The sequence below is a fragment of the Haplochromis burtoni genome, unplaced genomic scaffold (assembly GCF_018398535.1).
Source record: "Haplochromis burtoni strain Fernald_Lab_line unplaced genomic scaffold, NCSU_Asbu1 Contig_7, whole genome shotgun sequence".
In the NCBI taxonomy this organism is placed as follows: Eukaryota; Metazoa; Chordata; class Actinopteri; order Cichliformes; family Cichlidae; genus Haplochromis; species Haplochromis burtoni.
The window spans coordinates 1,008,001-1,029,654 of record NW_024582368.1 but is presented as its reverse complement, the minus strand read 5'-3'; the positions used below and the strand labels follow the sequence as shown (position 1 = coordinate 1,029,654).

The window sequence follows — 21,654 nt, the reverse complement described above, 5'->3', positions numbered from 1 at the left end:
ACATTTGCTTACTGTGTGTCTTCATTCATTCATAGAGTATGTAGTTGTCCATGTATATTTTTATGTGTACATTTCTTGTACAAATGACTGTTTTTAATTAAAGAACAAGTTGTCACATCTTGAAGTGATTGCAGATTTAATTGCTTCTGAAACTTTTTTGCTTATTTTTAGGTTGAATGAACCAACTTTGCATTACAGTGTAAAATACACTCATCTGACACTTTATTAGGTACACTTGCAGGCACTGGGCTGGACCTCCTTTGGCCTTAAGAGCGGTATTAATTCTTCGTGGTGCTAGAGAAAATCCTCAATACTGGCATGATGCATCACAAGGCTGCTGTAGATTTGTCGGCTGCACATTCATAAAACAAATCTCCCATTGCACCACATCCCAAAGTGGTCAGCTGGATTGAGATTTGATGACTGTGGAGCCCATTTGAGTACGTTGAACTCACCTACAAGAAACCTGTTTGAGATTATTGGAACTTTGTGACATCAAAAAGCAGCAAGTGGCCCAAAGTCCATTTATCCATTCATTCTCTTCTGCTTATCCTTATCAGGATCGCAGGGGGGCTGGAGCCCATCCCAGCTACTATAGGACGAGAGCAAGGACAAGGTGTGCCAAGAAAATATCCTCACACCATTACACCACCCCAGCATGAGTCCTTGATGCCAGACAGGTTGGGTCCTGTCATGTTGTATCCACCTGATTCTGACCCTACCACCCGAATGTCACAGCACAAATAAAGATTCATCAACTCAGGAAATGTTTTTCCAATCTTTGAATGCTTTTTATATGAGTTACTGTTGCCTTCCTATCAGCTCAAAGCAGGCTGGCCCTTCTCCTCTGACCTTTGACGTGAACAAGGCATTTTCAGAATTTCATCTCAGAAAACTGCAGATCACTGTATGTTTTCTCTTTGTCAGGCCCTAGAGATAGTTCCTCGAGAAAATTCGAATATATCAGCAGTTTCTGAAATACTCCACCAGGCATGCCGCACTCAGTTTGAACTTCAGCAGTTCGTCTTGACCACGTTTATGTGCTTAAACACACGGATGCACCGGCATCTGATTGGATGATTAGATAGGTCCGTTAAAGAGCAGGTGAACAAGTTCATCTAACAAAGTAGCCAGTGAGTAACTCAAAGGCACAGACATGCTCACTTTCATCTTAAGAATTTAATTCCATGCAGGCATATAAACAATTCAGCGTTTCTATCACTTATTAAAATCAAGCTTGAGTAACATTTTCTCAGCGTTTTTCTGACTGCCCATCTATAGAATTAAGGCACTAAGCACACTGCTTTCTCCCATCCATATTTCTTTAACCCGACTTTTATTTGTGCCACTGGACCTGCATTTCTCATTGACATGTTTTTCCAACTCTTCCACATGTCTCCATAAGCTCCATCCACAGCATGGTGTAATTAAGCCTCTAAAGTGGCGGATGGCTCCAGAATACAGGCACCTCTGCCAGAGAAATACAACACAAAAAAAATACTGAGCAGCAATTTGCAATAATCTCCCCAGACATCCTCTAAACCCAAACTATCAGTTTTGACATAATACAGGGATTTAATCTGAGTATAAATCTATAAATCTCATAATGCTGGCTGAGGTAATCTCCCTCTGGCATGCCTGCAGGGCTGCTGGGCTGAGATGCTTCAAGTAAAAAGTGCAGACCACTGGCTCCACTATCAGACAGTGCTCAGAGGTCACGGCAAAGTTGCCACGTGTTGAATAGTGGCACTATTCTAACCAAAGATCATGAATTACACGATCCTATCACAAAAGCGTCTTTTAGAAAACGTGCAACATATGCATTTAGTAAAAGTTTTTCTAAAAACTAAGAATCATATAAAATTCATACAATTGCAACATTTGGTTTTCATCTCGCATTACATTATAGCAAAAGTGACCTTTATCTTGACAAATATGCAGCTGTATTAGTCTTCAAAACCAGCTGCAACCTTTACGCAAGACATACTTTATGGTATATTTTGTCATAACTTTGCCTTTGATTGTCTCCGCTGTGACCGGAGCGCTACCTATCTCATATTTCTTCTTCTGGGGTGAATCCTGTATTTATTAAGTCCCAGAGGAGCAGCAGGTTTTGTTGTCCTTCATGCCCGAGCAGCAACCTGGCTGTGAGGCACACAGAGTTTAGTCAGCAAGTCTGTTGGGGCTGCTGGGGTCGGTAGAGACCTTAGGGACCTTGACCACAAAAACCATCGGCTCTTTGGCCTTGTTGCTGAATGCACGCCGAATTACATCCACGGCGTGCTGATGCGTCACTCCCTCCAGACTCTCTCCATCTACGGACAACAGCTCATACCCTGCCTGCAGATTCAAACACATGCAAAAGGGTAAAAGAACATTGAAAAGCCACAGAAAAAGATTGAGTATCCTTTGTAAGCATGTTTTCCTCCATTTGTGTATCTCTTTTTTCTGTCTATTTTTTTTTCAGAGCAACATTAAAGACAGTTTCCATAACACTGCAGAGATTGTGCCCCTCTGTGAAGAAATGTAATTTATGCCAAAGAGAGTTGGAGCTCTCCCACTTCTTTAATGCATTGACACTGAAAGCTGTCACTAGTGCACGTATAAAGTTTCCCCTTCAGCACAAGGTCTTTGGAAAAAGAATATACACTGAGACAGCCGCACAGTTAGGACTATGCTTGCTGTTTCCTGCAGGATGCGAGCAGAGAGTAGCAAATCTTTGCAGCCTCGAGGAGAGGAACTTCCTCTGATGTCATCAGCGTTTGCCAAGGATGCACCTGCCTAATGTGCTCAATCTCAGCGAAGGTTAGAAACACAGAAGCACACAAGGCCGACGGCCATTGTTGTACCTTCTTTTTTTTTTCCTTTCCCTTTTCCTTTCGAGTCATTAGACACAAATAGATTATTTTCCCTTCATTCTCTACCACCCTGTTCCATCTGTTACAGCTCTAACCTATTTGGCCTGTATGGATGAGGTTAGATCCGGGCTGCTGATTTTTATTCTTTTCTCCAGAGAGTCCGGTGTTCACCAACAACCCTATAGCCCTTCGTGCAAACAGTATCAAAAGATTTAGCTCCATTTAACCAAAGAGGAGATTAAAAAGTGCTTTTTCATTTTTGAAAAGTAATTTATCTGAATTAAATAGATCACAACCTAATCTGCCCCATCCTCTTTACAGCCATTTATACTGAGCATTTACGAGGTTCTCTATTTTCCAGCCAACAAATAACATGGCATGTAATAATAACTACAGCTTGCATGGGAGGATCTGAGGCCAAATAGCTCATGTACTGGGCTGAGAGAAGCATAGCTCAGAGTGTTGGTTATCATAAATGTAACACCACTCATGCTCTAATTGTAGTTCGGGACAGTGGTTAGTGGCTGCTCAAATTTTGAGATAACTTTCTCTAAAATACTAAAAAAAACATTTTCTTTTTGCCTTGTGTTTAGAGAATCACTGCATTAGGATTGCATGTAAACACGCCTGTTTCTGCTAAGCAGCACTAATCAGCAGGTCCAGCTGTTGGGAATGTCATTTTGCAGGTATTAACTCAGCTGTCACGCTGACGTGACTCGCTTACGTCCACGTTCCTGCCGGTGAAGGCAGATGGCAGCGTCTAATGAACAGGACAGCACGTGTCTCATGACTACTACACACACACACAATACAATATTCTTCACTGGTGTGATTATCATGTGGGTCTAAGGAAACAGGATGCGTGTTAACACTGAGCCCGCCTGATCTCACTTCCCTCTGCAGAATACCGGGAGATAACACTGAGCCGTGGAGCTGATATGAGCCAGCTGACATGCCTGGTTGTTAGGTGTGAGGAGGAGACCACAGATAGCACAGGAGTGCTAGGGAGTAGCCATATATCTGTGTCTAAGCCTCATAGCCAACAACCTGTCTGTTTTTAGTCATGCTGGTGAGATGGCTAAGAAAAGATCATAGTGTCATTAGGATGCAATGTTGCTTAAATCCCTTACTTTTGCCCAGACTGAAACGTCGCTTTAAATATTTGATGAATTACATTTGGTATATTCTTTTGTTGAGTCCTAGAGCGAAAACCTTTAATGATTCCTTGTTTGTTTGTTTTTCTATCAACGCTTGGTTTTGAGTAAATTTTATGCAGAGCATTATGTTCCTCATTAGGATAACTGGTGATCCTCAAACATTTACCACCTCAGTCATCTGTAATGTGTCGAAAACCTTACTTGAGTACTAAAATCAAAACTATTGTGTAACGTGTAACCCTGTGGCTAGATGCTATGTCCTGCTGGAAAAGGAAGTCTGCATAAAGTTTTTCAGCTGGTGGAACCGTGAAGAGCTCTAAAATGTTTTGGTAGATGGCGGTGTTGACTTTGGACTTTGATTAAAACACAGGGGACCAACCACTGCCAACATCAGCAGATGACAACTGGTGGCACCTCAGATCATCACAACCTGCAGAAACTTTACACTGGACTTGGATTCTGTATCCCTCCACTCTTCCTCCAGACTTGAAAGAGGACTTTGGACCACTGAGCAACAGTCCAGTTCTTTCCTACTTAGGCACTTCTCTTGTCTGTGGTTCAGAAGTGGTTTGATATTAGGACTACTACAGCTCTGGACGTAGTGAAAGATGGAAACAGCCTCAGTCAACGCCTTGTGAAGCTCTCCAAAGTTCTTGAAACAACTTTTCTTGACAATCCTCTCAAGGCTGCAGTCACCCCTGTCGCTTGTGCTCCTTTATCTACCAATCAACTTTCCATCAATATGCTTTGATACAGCTGTCTGTGAACCACCAGCCTTTTCAGCAATGACCTGTGGCTTACCCTCTTTGTGGAGGCTGTCCATGAGTTTCATGTGGACACAATGTACTAAACTAGCCTGAGAGATACACAGTATTTATACTCTTTGAAATTCAAAAAAATCAACATTTGTATTATTTTGAGATATTTTTTCTATTATTTTTTTCTGTAAGCCATAACTGTCAAAAGTAAAACGGAGTTTAATTGCACAGTAAGTCCAGTAAATGTTCATTTTTATTAAACTGATGGAAAATATTGAATTTTTTCCACAATATTCAAATGTCTTGAGATGCACCTACAGAGATGTGGAGTTTGTATGAATGTGAATGTAGGTATCTGTACACAGAGGGCCAGGGAAAGTTAGTTAGATATGGGATTGCCCACATGTTTGACACTGATCAGGAATAACACTCAGATAGCAGTTTTCAACTGATAACTTGCAGCTAGGAAACATACGAATTTGTCAGCAAACACGAGTACATAATGTCAGCCTCCTACTGCTGGAATAAGTATGTTTCAACTTTGCACACAAACATTTCTTCCCAAGCATCTCTAATTCCACTGAGCTTTAACAATAAGTCTGTGATTAACTTTAGTGAATGAGCGCATGTGTAGCATATGTGTTTCAGTGGACCAGGCCAAGAAGACTGTTAAGTTACTTTACAGGCAATATATTACCAATACATTAGCAGACCAGCATCCATGTACCTCATTCATAATGAAAGTGATGGGCCACTTGAGATGGCTCTCATCTACTCTCCACTCCTCATTGCACACGTCTCTGTCATAGACACAATTACTTCATAGCAACTACTCATAACCTCAGGACTGAGGGCTGGCACATCTCTCTCACAATCTGCTACAGACAAGCGCTATATAAATCCAATCCATTATTATTATTATTATTATTATTATTATTATTATTATTATTATTATTATTATTATTATATGTGTTCATGCTAGACGCTGACCTTCAAAGCCTGATTTGCAGATGCAGCTCCACCTGGAAAGATTTTCTCAACCTTTATCATGGGCTGGATTCTAGACTCTACACCTCCAGAGATACTAATACCTGTAAACACACAGAAAAAGAACAATAATAAACTGAGGGCATGTTTGGCAGTACCACATGTTTTGTAACTAGTCTTACACTGTATCGATTGGTCGTTTGGTCTTTTTTTTGTGTGAACTCTTATGAATGCATTTTAGTTTAGCAGTTAGTGATGCCCTGACCTCTACTGGTCATGTAAGAGACAGCTTAGGATGAGTCACTAAGCAGTTTGTATTGTGCTTACAAGCGCATATACGGTCACAGATTAAAAACTATTTTAGAAGCTGGCATTAAAGCAAACCCTGAAATTTCAGTTTAAAGTTAAATGAAAGTCACAACAAGTGCTGTTTTTTATTTACCCAGTGAGTGCTTGGCCTTGGAAATGGTCAAAGTGGCGATTTCACACTCCTTGGGTGGTAGAGTTTGTCTTCCTTTCACTTTTTGACCATTTTGTGAGTGTCCATTCACTTGCTGAGTACTCCCACTGGCCTTGGACGGGCTCTTCTCCCTCTGGGGATCAAATACCTCAGCCAGAGGGGTTCTGCCTCTCCGCTGTGAGGGAACGTGTACGCTGACCTCCGTGTAGCCCTCTTGCCTGCTCTGTCTGCCATATATACTGTCAGGACTGCCCTCTCTCCTCACTCTCCCATGGCCATTCCTCACAGGTGACCGCCCTCGTTCATAAGCCCCGTCCCCTCGGTCAGACACGGACAACAAGGAGACCTCATCGTACCACGACGCCCCATTCTCTCTTCTGATTGGGGATCGATGGGGTTGGTGGCCACGTTTAGTGCTGTGTGGGGATTCTTTGAGGAGGAAGCTGTGAGTGGGCAAGGGGCTTGGGGAACGGGAGTGCACAGAGGATACATAGTTGTCCACAGGTACATCCAGCAGAGGGGTGAAGGCACGGGATGGCGAGAGATGGCCAGACCGTTGACCTGTCACACGCAGTCTCTCCAACTCCTCGATCAACCGGCGCTCATGCAGTCTGTCGTGGACCGGCTGCAGATAAAATCCACCCTTGTAGTCTGTACAAACATATAAACAGTGAGTGACTGAGTCAGTGCATATTATAAAGCTTATGATGGAGCAGAATCAGTGCTGTGAGTTTCATCCGTGCTTTCTACTTCCATGTTAAAACTTAGCTATGCTGGCAGAAGACAGAACAACGACAGCTCAGAGACGTTTTGACAGATATCTGCTGTTTTCATAATACTGACCCTTTGACCCGGCCCTATGACCTCAGAGGCGGCTGCAATCAGTCTGAAGATGGGACTGATTGTGTCTCGCTTGCTTTTAAATGAAGTAAATGCTCAAAGCATCTTTGCATTGTTGAAGTGTCACACAGCACGTCTCTGTCTTTTCTGTATGCCACCGAGATGTAAAACAACCCTCTTCAGCACGAGCACGGGAAACCTGATCTGTTCGGGGTGTGTGTGTGTGTGTCCTTTTTATATGAGGGTGGGGAATGTGTGCCAGGGACAGGATATGGTCTGCGTGTGAAGGTGTTTGGCTTTGACTATGAATATAAGATGAGTCAGGAATAAAGTGGCAGAAAACTAGAGACAGACAGAGAGAGGTTTGAGCCTCTGTATAAGTTATATTCCTACAGGAGCCATCAAGCAGATAGAGAGAAAGGTTGAAGAAAGGACCGAGGCCTAGATAAGGAGAGTGCGAGAGCAAGAGATACAGCCCATGTACCTGGGATTGGGGTGATGAGGTGACGACGAGGAGTTCCACTACGAGGAGAACGCAGAGCTGGGGAACGCGCTAAAAAGAAAGATTTCATTTTTTTTAATCTCACTTGAAAAATTCTTTCCTGTTTTTTATTCTGTCACAGCTTAGAATTTAATCTTGTAAAACTGGATAAATAAACAACAACAACAACAAAATATCAGGGCAGTGATGTCAGGTGCATCCTATGCTTACATGAGCGACTCTTGAGAATATCGTACGCTTCCAGCTCAAAAGGCATGACCATGCTGTCAAAGCGACCCAACTCAGTCATTGGTATCAGCATTCTGCAGTGGATATAAAGCGGACGTGTAGTTCATACAGCATGTAAACACATAAAGCAGTATTATGCCTTGCGTATCTCACCTTATTTCCCTGAGAAGCAGCAGTTTCTCTGGCCTGTCCAAGATTGCCAGAAGAGGACGCACCAAGTCCTCGATTACAGAGTCGGACAGAAACTGTAGGAAGGATTTGATTGGTGCACAAATTAAAGTAGGCAAACAAAAAGAACCAGCTGGACATGTACACTGAGGATCTGACTGAGCTCAAAAAAATATTTATACCTAGAATGCTGACAGAAAACATGCTTGTAATTTTGTTACATAAGTGCACTAAAAAAAACATTAATTTAATGGAAATTGAAGAGCAGAAATGTACTTGATTAGTGTACATTCAGTTTACATAAAGCATATTTTGCTTAATCGACAATTATTTGAATCAATAAACATTTGATTTTAAATATTTCAGTATGATTTTGCTCAAAATTATTGCTTCATCTTTATGAGAGCGAAGAATCATTTTTTGAGTGTGTGATTATAAAATTAGTTTTATAATGTCATCTCTGCGAGAAGTTTTTACACCTCTGGATACATCTCAGCTTGTCCAAGAAAAGTTTGCTTCACACACACCGAGTATCTCAAGATACACATTTACAGCACGAGACAAATTTGTGATAAAACATATTATAGATTAGAGGTAATGGGAAGTATAGTTTTTAGAGCTCTGCACTTGCTGTGACTAAAAGCTCAGCGTGCAGAAAAACTTTACGTGATGAACTGAGCACAAGTTTATACCCCTGCAGCAAGTCCTAACTTTCTTCTCGAGATGGTAATTTCAGTTTAGAAACTCACTCGCCGACAGTGTCTCATCACAGCAGCCACCTCATCCTGACTGAGCAGTTTCTTTGCCATGTCCTCCACGTGCTGCAGGACCTCGAGTCGGGGCAGTGGGCTGCCAGCTCGGGATTCCCTCGGGGAGGTCAAGAGGTGGAATGGGCGCCCCCGTTCCTTATCTAAAGAATAATGTAGATAAAAGAAATGATGTGCAAAGAAGAAACTGTCCTGATGGCATTTAAAACTCTTCCAGTTAGATATTTGACTTCTCAACATCTATAAATAAATTGTGCAGGGTTTTTTTTTTTACCATCAGGAGAACTTACACTAACTTTAAATTAAGATATTAAATTAAGAAATCAAGCTTATCAAGGCATCTTAACTTATGCTCTTCACCATTACATTTTTGCTTCTAACACATCTGAATAGTATTTCTGTTTGTAACTAAGTTTTCTACAACACATCAGCCGAGACCCTATTTTTATGCAATTAACTGGATATTGTCATCATGAATGTTACACTCTTACAGGACTTTACAACATTAGAGATGAATAAAACCCTAAACATAATGGAACACCTCTATAAATCAGGGAAAGCAATGCAAATTTACAAAATCTTACTTATTACTGCAAAACTTGTCATCTCACGAGGCTGTTTTAACATTTGAATTCTGTATTATAGCTCTGTCATGGTAGAGCACTGGGTTTTTGTCTTCGGGTCATTTTCTCTCTCTCTCTTTGTTGTAGGATTGGTTGGGCAGGTCGGAGGGTGGGTTCCTGCTGTTCAGGAAACACACTTGTAGTTCACTGACCTTATCAGGAGCTGGTATTAAAAGGGAAGCTCCATACTGAGTCTCTATCACAGCACACCACACCACTGTGTGCCATCTCAGATTGGTAAACAGACCTCATTCTTGGTTACTCCAGCTATTCTTGTTCTCTCCTCTATGTCTTCATGATTTTGCTGCCCTGCTGAAGAAAAGACCCACCCGAGCTTTCTCACCTGCCACCTTTAAACCAGCGCTACCCACAATGACTTCTTTTAAAGAGGCTTTCCATCTCACCTCACTTGCGTTCTCAACCTCCTTCGACCCTGAGAACAACCCAGTGCCCCTCTATCCAAGCTCACTAGTCTTAGCTTCAAGTAAGAAACTCACACACTCCTAAAGACTTTATCTACAACTGGACTGTTGGGAAACCTCCCCTCACATTCTGCTGGATATAATGTCCTCACTTATCTCCTTCAGAGAACGCTATGCCCTGATTATAATTAAAAGTGTGGCCTTAAAATGAGACACTGTGTATTATAATTAGTCAATTTAACGACCTCTGAGTCATGTTCCACAATTTGTTCAAAACCTGAAGCAACATTTCACTTTGCAGGCTGCACTATGTGAAAGAAAAACCCACACCCCGTGACCGCTCTCTCACCTTTGTTTGCACGGCGAGACGGCGACTTGGAGCGACTCCTCTCTTTGCGGTCTTTCTTAAATAAGAGGTTGACAAAGGTTTTGGAGCGTTTCAGACTAGTTTTACCCTCTTCTGAGCTTTTCTCCCTGTGTTGCCTTTTCTTCTTCTGTCTCTCCTCTAAAGGTGGGGGGGGGGGGGAACAGACAAATATCTCTTTTTAAATTAACACACATACTGTACTTTGTGCACTAAACAAACTATAGACTACATGTCATCTTTTTTGCAGTTATGTCTTGTACACAGGAAAATTGACTGAGCCACAGCAGGAGTAGGACATTCTGCATATCTGTGTTGGGTGCTGAAAACATAATTCATTAGGCCTTGTTGTGCTCAATGCTTAACTGTAAGCTGGTAACAGTGGCTGACACGCACTCTCCTTTATAAGCACAGACTTTTCATTTCTCTTCCAGTCAGCTTCTCTTTTCACTGCAGTAAATCTGACACTGTGGAAAGCAACAGTGTATCACTGATGAATTGCAGCCTCACCAACCTGAACACACCCCCATCTATTAGAAGCACTACAGAGAAGTGCTCCCACTTACAATAACAAATGTCCAATCAGACCTAAGCTTTGCCCGAGCCCCCACCAGGTTCTGAAGCTACGAGTGAGCTGGAGAAATTGAAAAGGAAAGGCTAATAACTCAACAGCCCCACCAAGGCTTGGATAGATATTTCTCCATATGCTTGCTCTTATTCATTTCTCACAGAGGTACAACAAGTGAGAGTAAAGGGCAGTGATTAATCATGAGTCTGTGGCAACCTTGTGCTCATAGACAAATTCTGTATGGAGCTTAAATCAGCCGTGGAGAGTCTGAATGTTCTTGTTTACTTTCTGGAGTGATGGGGGGTTAAGGCGTTGTCTAACTGATGCGTGTCCTATAGGAAGAGCCCAGAAGCAGTGAACTGTCACAAACATCAGCTCAATATCTGATAACAGTGCCGCAATTCTGGAAGGACTGATTTCTTAGCTGGGGTTAACCCTCGTTAACCCTCTGTGTATTTATGTCCACGTCTCCCTCAGTTCAGTGTCACATTGTCAATGTCTCTTCCCTGAACTTGTGTGCCTTTCTCTGTGTTCCCTCTGTGCTCAGTTTAGTTTTCCCAGTTTAGTTCTGTTTCTTTGTGAAGCCTGCAATAAAGCAGAGGTTTTGAGTTCAGCTTTTGTCTCTGTGTTTTTTGCGTTTGGGTCCTCATCTGCCTTGTATCAATGGTCAGGCTGGTGGAGCTGTAGTGCTATAAGGGAGATATTTTCTTGGCACTCTTTGCATGCATTAGTATCGACTGGGCATCGTTTAAATGCCACAACTTACCCGAGTATTGTTACTGATCAACCCGATACTAGCAAGATGTACCTAATACAGTCCATAATTAAAACCAGTGACGTAAAACATCACTTGTCTGCTTAAATTTTCGTCACATGAATAAACTGTGCATGTTGTATGCTCACTACCAAAATACTGAGAGCTTTATTTTTTATGCCACCATCTCGGTTTAACCACTGCTGCTAAAGTTAATAAATTAAAAAGTATTGTGTTTGTTTTGTTTTCTCAGAAAGCACTGCCTTAATTGTAAACACCTAGACTGTGACTAAAATATGTCCTAAATAGGCTGGAAAAAACTTGTCAGCTATTATTAATGTACATAGAGAACTACCTTGCATCCATAGTTCCCCACATTTAACAACCCCAAAGAGCCTGCAGACCTCACCTGACTCTGTGATGTGACTCTGGGAACGACTGATTGGCTTCCGCGGTCTGCTCAGGGCCATCAGAGCTGCTGTCTTTGGTGAGTGTTTCTCAACTTCCTGCTTCCCTGATGACAGCGTTTTCACCCGTCCCTGTCCACCTTCTCCAGCTCCTCCCATCTCCCTTGGCCCTTCTCCTTTCCCACGTATGACCGTGTCCTTCAACACTAATGTGGCACCAACAGTCCGGCTTGTTTCTGTCGTGGATAGCCTTTCGGGGTGTGACCCGTTAGGTAACAGGTGGTCCTGGTAGTTTGGAGGTTGGGGTTCAGTCTGTATGGCGGAGTCAGCAGTTCGATCAGTACTGCTCGGACGTCGGGAGTGGTCCTCAGTGCAGATGCCAATGTCTACCATCTCTGAGCCAAAGACAGGAGGGAAGAGGACCTGGGAGAGACCACTGAGGGAACTGAGAGGGGTGGTGGAGGACAATGACGAGGCAGAAGAGTTGGAGTCTGAACCCTGTGATGATGGTGGAGGGCCTCCATTGGCTACTATAGAACACAATCCAAAGAATATAAGGGATTAGTGTGTGTAACAGCTGCTATATGTTACAGCAACATAAATATACATGCTAGACTGTACTGTGGATAAAGTTTTCCCATAAGAGCTTAATTTGTTTCCTTCTTATTTCTGCTTTCTTTGAATGAAAACCTGTCTGTTCTCATATCCCCATAATCCTGTGAGCTTTTGATAGACAGAAAAAAAAGCAGGACTTCTTTTTTTCTTTTTTCCTAATGAAACTCCAAAGTGACTCTGCATCTTGGCATCTCGACAGATGTCAAGTCATGCTCCATTCCAGATGACTGAGCTGCCTTTGAGTACACTGAATTAATCCCTAGCTGTGTTGAGATGGGCTCGTATCAAAGCAAAAAACAAGGAACTGGAGTGCTATTAAGAAACTGAATGACAGCTTTCTTGTTCAAGAAGGCTACACAAGGCCACTATCCCGCTTATTTTTAAATGTTTCCAAGGAGACTCCACCATGTAGCTTTGAAAACCAGATAAAATCTTCATTGATTTTGTTTAGTCAAGGCAGTACTTCTCACGCCACCGTTCATTATCTCTTGTAAAACTTGTGTTAAACATTGTCCAGGGACTGTAAAAACAGTCAACATACACTTTTCCAGCCAGCCGTATTCTGCCACCATCTCCTTGTATGCGGGGTATCTGCCAGCTTCCTGTTGAAGATCAAAAAAACAAAATGTTCATCGAGAACAGCAAACAGTCAGCATGATTACTATGAAGTAGACTCTCTAGACTTTATTGACTGTTAGTGAGGTTTTTCAACATTTAAAAATGAGCCAGCATTTGTTCATTTGGATTTTTTCCTGTAGTTTTTTGTTACTTGTGAGCCACATTCACACTCTGCAAAAAAGAGTTTACAGCAACATGTTGATAATAGCAGTGTTTACATGAGGATCGTCAGCAAGTTCAGTTCGATTCAGTTTTATTTAGAATAAAATACACAAAGAACTGGCAATGGGGTGAATATGGATCTGAATCTGAATTTGATCTTAAAAGAAGGAATAGTGTCTTCTGAATCCAATTAAAGGACCTGAATCCTCCAAAAAAAAATCTTCAGAGAGGGAAAACAGTCAGCACATGAATGTAAGGTGTACAGATGTGGAGACGCGGCCTTTAAGGGAAGGATGGGGCTATCTACTGTATCCATACACTTAGGGCGAGATGGGAATTAGGAAAAGGGGGGAAGTAAAACATGGGTGAAAGTCATCAGAAAATCGCAAAGAAAGGAGCAAAATTCAAAGCAAAACATAAGCGGCAACAAAATGAGTAAAATTGGATTTTTTTTTTAACTAAACACAGAGATGCAAAAACTTGCACTAAAAGATGATCTAAAGTTAGAATAAGAAGCATGGGAAAAAACTAAAACTCTTCACTAGAGGAGGAATAAAGTAAACACAGAACTCAGAGATTTATTAATATTATAAAGCATCAAACTCACTAGAGAGTAATGAGGAAATTAAAACAGGAGTGCAAAAATCAGCCTGCCAAATATAAGAACCAAAACTTCAAACTCAAGCAGATAACTAACAATTCAAAACTTAGAGGTAGAAAAAAACTGCTGGGACCACAACAAACACGTTACTGTGTGCTCATTAGCATGTCACATACAGCTGAGAGTGATGAGAAGGTATCATTTTAGTTCTGCAGATTAATTTGACAAGATTACGACCACAGATATAAAACAATGGCTAACCGAAGTATTATCATTTGACATGAGTCCTGAATTCAATTTCAAGCTAGTCCATACACTAATCTTTAGGACATGACGCTCAAAACCAAAATGTGAACTTGGTGAAGAGGGCAAAAGGAAAGTCTTTATCCTTTGAGCACCATTTGCAATGACAATCCGTGGAATCACTGGAATATTTGGACCAATCAATAAGCTGTCCACACATTAAAGCGAGCACTGGACTTACAGGTTGTTCTGCCTTTGATATTTTCAGTTTAATTTCCACCTTTTGACCTCTGTGCAGCATCTTATTGTACTTAATGTTAGTTTAGTTATGTTATATTTGCTCTAGTAATTGTTAGTAATTGCTTTAATATCCAGTTCAAATGAATCCTTACTTCAAATGTAAAGCTGTAAGGATATTAAGGTGCTTGTATTTACTGTATAGGTTAGGGTAAATATTATGTGGTTCACAGAATTACAAAACACGTGGCTCTCGTAAACACATAATACTGTATAATGCCTTCTTAACTTTTTTTTAAGGAACTGTCTCATCAGCACTCATTTTTTCCTTTAAGAGCACAGGTGTGAGGGTCTTAAATAATAAAACCTTGCTTTACTATGTGTGTGATCCATCCATACAGGACAGGACAGGAGGAAGGCATAAATTAAGGCTTTCGGTTGATTATAACCTGATCCTCGCCTGCCTTTGAATAATGAACGTCGTGCCTGGCTGTTTTTCACACGTGGAACCTGAGATCAGGGGGGTAAAATGAGCATGCAGCAATGCTAGCGAGCTGAGAGCACGCCGCACATCACACATACACCGATTCATACGCACCTACACGCGGTGCCTTTATCCAGAAATGACACAGGTTAAGTGCTGCGGCCTAGCACACATACTCAGGCACACATAAGAAATTTGAGGGCTGTAAGCCAACTGTCTGCTCAGCAGTGCAGGCTCATTGAGAAGAGCCGGTGTTGTTTACACGCTAGCATTTATTATTGTGTCAGCACTCAAGGCTCCAATCAGCTGTTAAGTTTAAACTGAAGCAAATTATTAACACTCCACTGCAATTAGAGAACTTCCTGAAATCAAACTTCAGTCTCATTTCAGACAGCACTGAGTTTTTCTTTTAGTTTGGTGGTTTGACAAAATGTTGCTCATGTACACCTCAGCATTCAACTGGAGGTATGTTTATGTCCAAAAGAGGAAAATAAGCCCAATATATACTCTCATGTTAGCTCTTTGTCTTGTGTTCCTCTCACTCCTTGGAATATATTTAGCTTTTTGGCTGTTAAATCCTCTACTCTCGTCACTTGCTCTGTGTGTGCTGTCTGAAACTGAGCCAAAACATTTAAGTCACAGGTTGTAAAAGGAAGAACAAAAATGCATCCTCGTGCTGTGACAGTCCTCTCATACCCTGTTAATTATAAAAATGTAAAAAAAACAACAACAACCCAACAACCTGAAACTGATTAGCTCAGCTTTAAACATATTTTTCTTTCTTTTCTTTTTTTACTTTCGCTCACCCTGATGGTCAACATGACGTGGGTGTGGCTCTTCAGGACCTCCACCGCATTGCTGTGAGTGATGTCATCAAAGCTCACCCCATTAGCTGCAAGGATCTGATCCCCCATTTTGATGCCATGCTGCTCTGCAAGTCCACCTGGGTCCAACCTGATGAGCAGTATGAAAAAAATTCAGACATGAAAAAAAGAAATGTAACTACTAATTGAATTTAAATGTGAGCTTCATTGCTTTGATCTACCACAAAGACTCAGATAAACTTTGCAAATGAGATTATGATATCATCTTTAATTATTGGGGTTAATTTTATTATTTGCAGCCAGGTGGGGTAAACCTGGATTCCACCAAGTGCACCAATGTAACCATCCTGAGGCCCAAATGATTTTACAACAGGGACTAATTAATTTTTTTTTTATCTCATGCAGAAAAAACAAACAAACAGTGTTTGTATTCATACTTAGACACATAAATTCCCAATCCAAACTCTCTTCCTCCTCTGATGTTGAAGCCCAAGCAATAATCATCTGACGTGGTGAAGAGATGTACGATCCTGCGAAGAGCGCTGTCCGAACTGGCCTCTGAAGGGGTACGACCGCTCTCCTCCACTACCATCCGCCGGTGAATCAGATCCACCCTGCACGCACACACATAAACACACACAAAAGGAGACATTGTATATGCACACATGAAAACACTCATATAAACTGCTTTCTCTCTGTCCACTGAATTCAGGTGTGTCAGTATCAGATAATCAAGTAGCCATAAAGGTCACAGCAGTAATCAATCCACTGATGCCACATGAAACCAAGATACTGTATATCCCAAAAGAAAGATAACCAGTGTGAGCTACAGTCAAGTGACAAGACTTCACAAAACAAGAGCCACACAAAGGTCAGTGATAGTAGTTCCAAAGCTGTAGTCTCTTACATATTCAGCAATAAGTATTTCATCAGTAAATGTTTGATATCTTGGTAGTTTCCAGCCCTGCTGAGTGGACTGGCCTCACCATGTGGTCTTCTCCTTAGAGTAGCGGATGCCGGGGATCTTGCCCACCCGTCTCACCACCATCCTCAGCCTGTTGTTTCCTGTCAGGACCTTCACAGCACTGCTCATGGTGATGCTCTCCAGGCTGACCCCGTTCACCTCCACCAGCTTGTCACCCACAGTCAGCCCAGCCTCCGCTGCAGACACAGGCAGAATTCAGCATGAAAAACCAGAAGACAACATTCCCACGTGTAAGCACACTGGGAAAAAAAGCTTGTAGTGACCATTTACATAGACAGTCTGATGAACACACACATTTCTTCCTAACCTGCAGGGCTGTTGTCCTGCACCTTACTGACAAATATGCCGAGTCCATGTTCAGAGCCCCCGCGGACACTGAAACCCAGACGCCCATCTGGACTCTTATCTACTGTCACTGTGTGAATGTCTTCACTGTCATCCCCTCCTGCAAACACACAAAACACCAACATGAGTCCACCATAAATATGCACAGTGTGACCCACAAGTATTCCCAGGATTGGGACACTTGCAACAAAATATGATTTGAAAATTCAAAGCTGATGGGAAAAAACTCATTTACAAAGAACAGACAATAAATGACAAACAATAAACATTCTAACATTTAAAAGTTACTGATAACAAACCTGTTGACTGTTAAACCTAAAACATATGTATCAACCTTAAATGAAAAACTTCATCCTTATGAACTTTTTCAGGTCACAGGTCGACAGACTCCTATGAAGTTAACTGACAAATGAAATGCATTTATATAGGCTCATCATTGAAAGCAACTTTATTTAACTGACAGAATTTTTGCACAACTTGGGTGGCGCCTACTGTGAATACAACTAACCATTAATTAACATTTGTGTTGATCACTCTGATGTTGTTTCAATTAAATATTGGCCAATCAGTCTTTCAAATGTCAGAAATATCCAAAGCCAAAATTCATATCTTCACACAACTTTTTTGTCTCGTCTTAAATGAGCAAAGCCTACTGCGGACATTCAGTTTCTGATCACTGAAAATGAAGAAGACTACCAAAATTTTACATTTCAGATACTTGAATTGTTTGCATTTCTGCTTAAAAATAGAAAAGAGGTTGACTAAAAAAGTTTTTAGTAACTCAGTTCTCATTGCCTTTTAGCTTAAAAACACATAAGATTAACTCTGTCCACAGTATTTTACATATGTATATCAGCTTGCTCTGAATTAATTTTAGACAAATATCTGTGTCACTGATTGTCCTGAATACACCTTTGCAGCCAGTTGCTGTGTTGCCATGGTAGCAGAAGACTGTTACTGGGACCAGACCTCACCATCAACAGGTGCATTGATGAGGATGACCCTGCCCATGGGTGAGGAGGACCTGCGTCTGTGGCGCTGCTTCTTCACCATGTAGCGTGTGGTGCTGTGGGAACCCCCATTCGGACCTCCGTTTTTAAAGTGGGGGTGCCCCCCTCCATTTGTCATCTCCCTCCAGGCTGGAGTTTGAAAGGAGTCAGCCATGGTAAGTGTCCAAAAACTCTTCCCTCAGTCATCCAGGCAGGAGGATATGTGGAGTCCTAGTTCAGGATGGCAGAGATTGAGCCAAGTGTTTGGGGAAAGGCAGTGAGGGACAAATAACTTGTAAAATGGACACTTTAGCACCTGCTTGTCCAAACTGAACCCCACTGGAGGAGGCAAGTAAAAAAGCTGCTGGTAGCATCTCTAATCTCAAGTGACATCAGTTTCATTCAGTAGATAAAGCTTAAAAATAGGAACCAGGTTGAAAAAAACCCTCTGACTTCAGCTGAAGCCACACAGCTAAGTCACAAAACACAAAAGTTGGCTAAAAGAAAAGCTCCATGACTGAAGAGAGGGATTTTCTCACACTCAGATATAATCCTGGTCTTATAAGTCAAAGATGTTGGCGTGATCCAACAGTGTCCTCTGTACCTTCCGAAACCAGGGTACCCGGTGCCCGCTGTCTGCAGAGAAGTCAGCAGTGCAGGGTGATTCCCCTCTGGTCATGTTTAATTAAACGGCCTGTTGTGAAAAGAATATGTTGTGATGAGTAATGTGGCCTCAGAGCTGAAGAATAGACAATGAAATCCTTTAATTCTGACACAGTATTGACCTGTGAGGATAAGAAACACTCACTGAACTCCCGTGGCCGTCTATTAATCAGCACCATGGACAGCAACTCAGTCAGCATGCATATAACCAACAGGTCTAATTTGACAGTAAGTTATATGAGCGACAGTTTGCAGGGAGGCATAATTATAGGTGGACTTTAATTCTGTTCATATCTTCGACTTGCTGAGTCTAAAATAAAGTAAAGAATTTTAGCATTACCTGCCGTGTCCATGTTGCGCTGGCTGCGCTCGCACTGAGCTGGTCCGCCTCACTGACGCGTTAAGGGACACCTCCGGAGCGTTAATGCCACCTCATTTGTTCTCCCGGTGACCATTATTGTCTTAAGAGGTGTAATCCTTTTACATAAGCCCCCACCCGCAGCTGTGCAGCCACTAACGCTGGGGCTGGAGATGAGTAAGTACACTGATTACTCAAACAGTAAAGTAACACTCACTCAAGACTTCTCCAGCGTGTCCTCGAGTAAACTTTCTTATTAATGTGCTACTGGACTTGGGTAGAGCCGGAGAGAGATGAAGGCGGGGGAAAACAGAGCAGCTGATCCTCCTGCCACGCCGTTAAGATGGGTAAACAACCCCACCCGGTGGCTAGTTTAGTCACATCCATGTGGGTCTCCAGCTCAAAAGCAGTTTTGTAGGAGACTGTTTTAAGTGTGGTTAACAGGGCTTTCAGAAAACAGAAGTTGTCATTTATCTTTTACAAAAGATAAATATCTTTATTTCTGGATTGTCATTATTAATCTGACATTATTATATCTACACATCACAGATAGGCCTACATAAACACGTGCATGCTCCACTGGTTGCTGCTGTGCGCTGTAACAACGCATCAGCGAGGCGCCATATGGAGGCAGATACCTAAATTCAATTAAATATCATCATAAGTCGTTGACTTTCGAACCAATTTGGATACAGTTTGGTTCATTAAAAATGCCAGAACGGATACAGAAGACTTAGTAACGCTTAATATGTTTCCAGGTTTCATGTCAAAATGATGTTCTGCTTCAAAAACTGAAATGTGTAAAAATCATTTTTAAACTTTGAAATCAGAGCTGCAACCTGTTTCTGCTCTCGGAGAATTATTATTTTGTATATTCATCATAAATATATTAATTTCTGCATTTAATCTTTGTGTATCTTTTTCATTCATGTCTGGTTTTTAACTGAATGCCAGCATTTAATGTGATATATTTACTGTCACTGTACTGCCACTTTTGGCCACAACAAAAGAAGAAACAAACACACAAGGGGCCATTTTTCGGTGCTGCACTATTACTGCCAATACAAAGATTAATTTACGTTTTTCTCTGAACTATTGACCTTGGACACCTTATGTAAATGCCATCCTATGAAGAAGGATTTTATTATTTTATTATTTTTATTATGTGGTTGCATGCTTTGCGTTTTAATGTTGAGTGTATTTTAGTGTTGCATGCTTTTATTCCATTTATTGGGACTTCTCCCCGACAGACTCCGCCCCCCTTGCTTCCCCAATTAGATACACCTGGAGGGCACAGGGGACAGAAATCAATCGGGCCTCCCATGTTGGCAGCGGCCAATAAGAGGCTCTGGCAGGTCAGAAAGACGTGTGTGGCAGCAGGAGAGCCATGGAGTAGCGTGGCGGCAGGCGCAGCCACAAGAAGAAGGACGCGGTCGGCCTGGCTCCCACTGGTGGAATAAGCATATTCTTCACAGCCAGGAAGTGTGGCGTAGCCTGATCGGGAACTTTGGGGACTTAGCTCATGGACTGAGCATCATCATATTTTTAGTATGCCGAGGTTTATGGGGGGTTTTCTCTCCCCTGATCAGGGCCGTTTTAGTGTTGTAAATAAAGTTCATTTATTTTTATTGACTATTTTAACTGGGTATTATGTCTTCTGTTTCCGTGATCAGGCCCTGCTACTTTCCCTGTTATATACGGGGTTCTCTTCTAACTTACACCCGCGATATAAACACTCGGTAAGAAGGATCCTAAATATGTTGAAGAATAAGAAATTAAAACTTTATTGAAAATGACAAAATACACCCGTGTTTTCTTTAAAATCCTATTTGATGTCACGTGATAGACATTAGCCGAACGCCATGTCTCAGCGTAATTTGCTTATAGAACGTGTTAATGTTTGTTACAGTGAAGTAACCACAGTAACGGGCAACAAGTAACCAGTGTTCGGTATTTTTCTTTAGTGTGTTTTCGCCGGTTAGACGTTGACATCGCCACATTTCTGAACATATTTAAACAAGTTTTGAATTCGTCTTTGCAAAGATTTTCCACTCGTCTTCAAAAAACAAGAAGAACATCAGTCTACTTGCGTTGGTTTGTTTTGCAATGTCTCAAAACATCTATCAACCGCGTTTCAGAGGACCTCCTCCTCGCTGCGGTGGCCAGTACGGTCCCCCCGGTGAATACAATGGTCTCAGAAAAGCTTTTGAGAACTGCAGGAGGGAAAACCTTCGTCTACGAGAGAGCGAGTACCAACTGCGAAGTCGCCTAAACGGTCTCCTGGTAGAGAGGAGCAATTTATGTCATAAGGATGGGCTTGTAGCTCTTAGAGAAGAAATGGAGTCCAAATACAAGCAACTGGAGAAAAGAAATGAAAAGCTAGAAGAAGAAAACAAAATACTAGAAGGGAAGCAGCTAGACTTGGATGACTTGAAGGAAAAGCTGTCAGACACGTACTCAAGAATTAAAGCAGAAAATGAGTACCAGCAATTTCTAAGGGAGAAACATTCAGAAGTCCAAAAATTGAAGGAGAAATGTCAAGACCTGGAACAGAAGCAGGCACTCTTGGAGGACAAAAATAAAGACATGGAGGAAGAGAAGACAAAACTGGAGAACAAAAATAAAGAATTGGAGGAAGAGAAGACAAAACTGGAGAACAAAAATAAA

General features: G+C 41.7%; 1 protein-coding gene across 1 annotated transcript; it reads right to left on the bottom strand.

Moving 5' to 3' along the window:
* Positions 1-95: 95 nt before the first annotated feature.
* On the bottom strand, positions 96-20,909 carry pdzd7a (PDZ domain containing 7a). Its single transcript, XM_042224796.1, has 16 exons — positions 18,571-20,909; positions 17,952-18,197; positions 16,940-17,077; positions 16,634-16,808; positions 16,085-16,261; positions 15,630-15,777; positions 13,020-13,080; positions 11,866-12,393; positions 10,120-10,275; positions 8,708-8,868; positions 7,944-8,035; positions 7,773-7,864; positions 7,545-7,613; positions 6,203-6,871; positions 5,764-5,864; positions 96-2,340 (listed from the first exon to the last, which is right to left on the bottom strand). The coding sequence occupies exons 2-16, from the start codon at positions 18,139-18,141 to the stop codon at positions 2,164-2,166; spliced, it is 2,934 nt and encodes a 977-aa protein (XP_042080730.1). The 5' UTR covers positions 18,142-18,197; positions 18,571-20,909; the 3' UTR covers positions 96-2,163.
* Positions 20,910-21,654: the final 745 nt, after the last annotated feature.

Excerpts from the sequence above, each read along its gene's own strand:
- pdzd7a (XM_042224796.1), bottom strand. The coding sequence starts at position 18,141 with ATGGCTGACTCCTTTCAAACTCCAGCCTGGAGGGAGATGACAAATGGA. Across the intron at positions 13,081-15,629 it reads ACGTCATGTTGACCATCAGG|GAAGCTGGCAGATACCCCGC; the intron begins GTGAGCGAAAGT and ends GATCTTCAACAG. Across the intron at positions 7,614-7,772 it reads TATTCTCAAGAGTCGCTCAT|CGCGTTCCCCAGCTCTGCGT; the intron begins GTAAGCATAGGA and ends CTTTCTTTTTAG.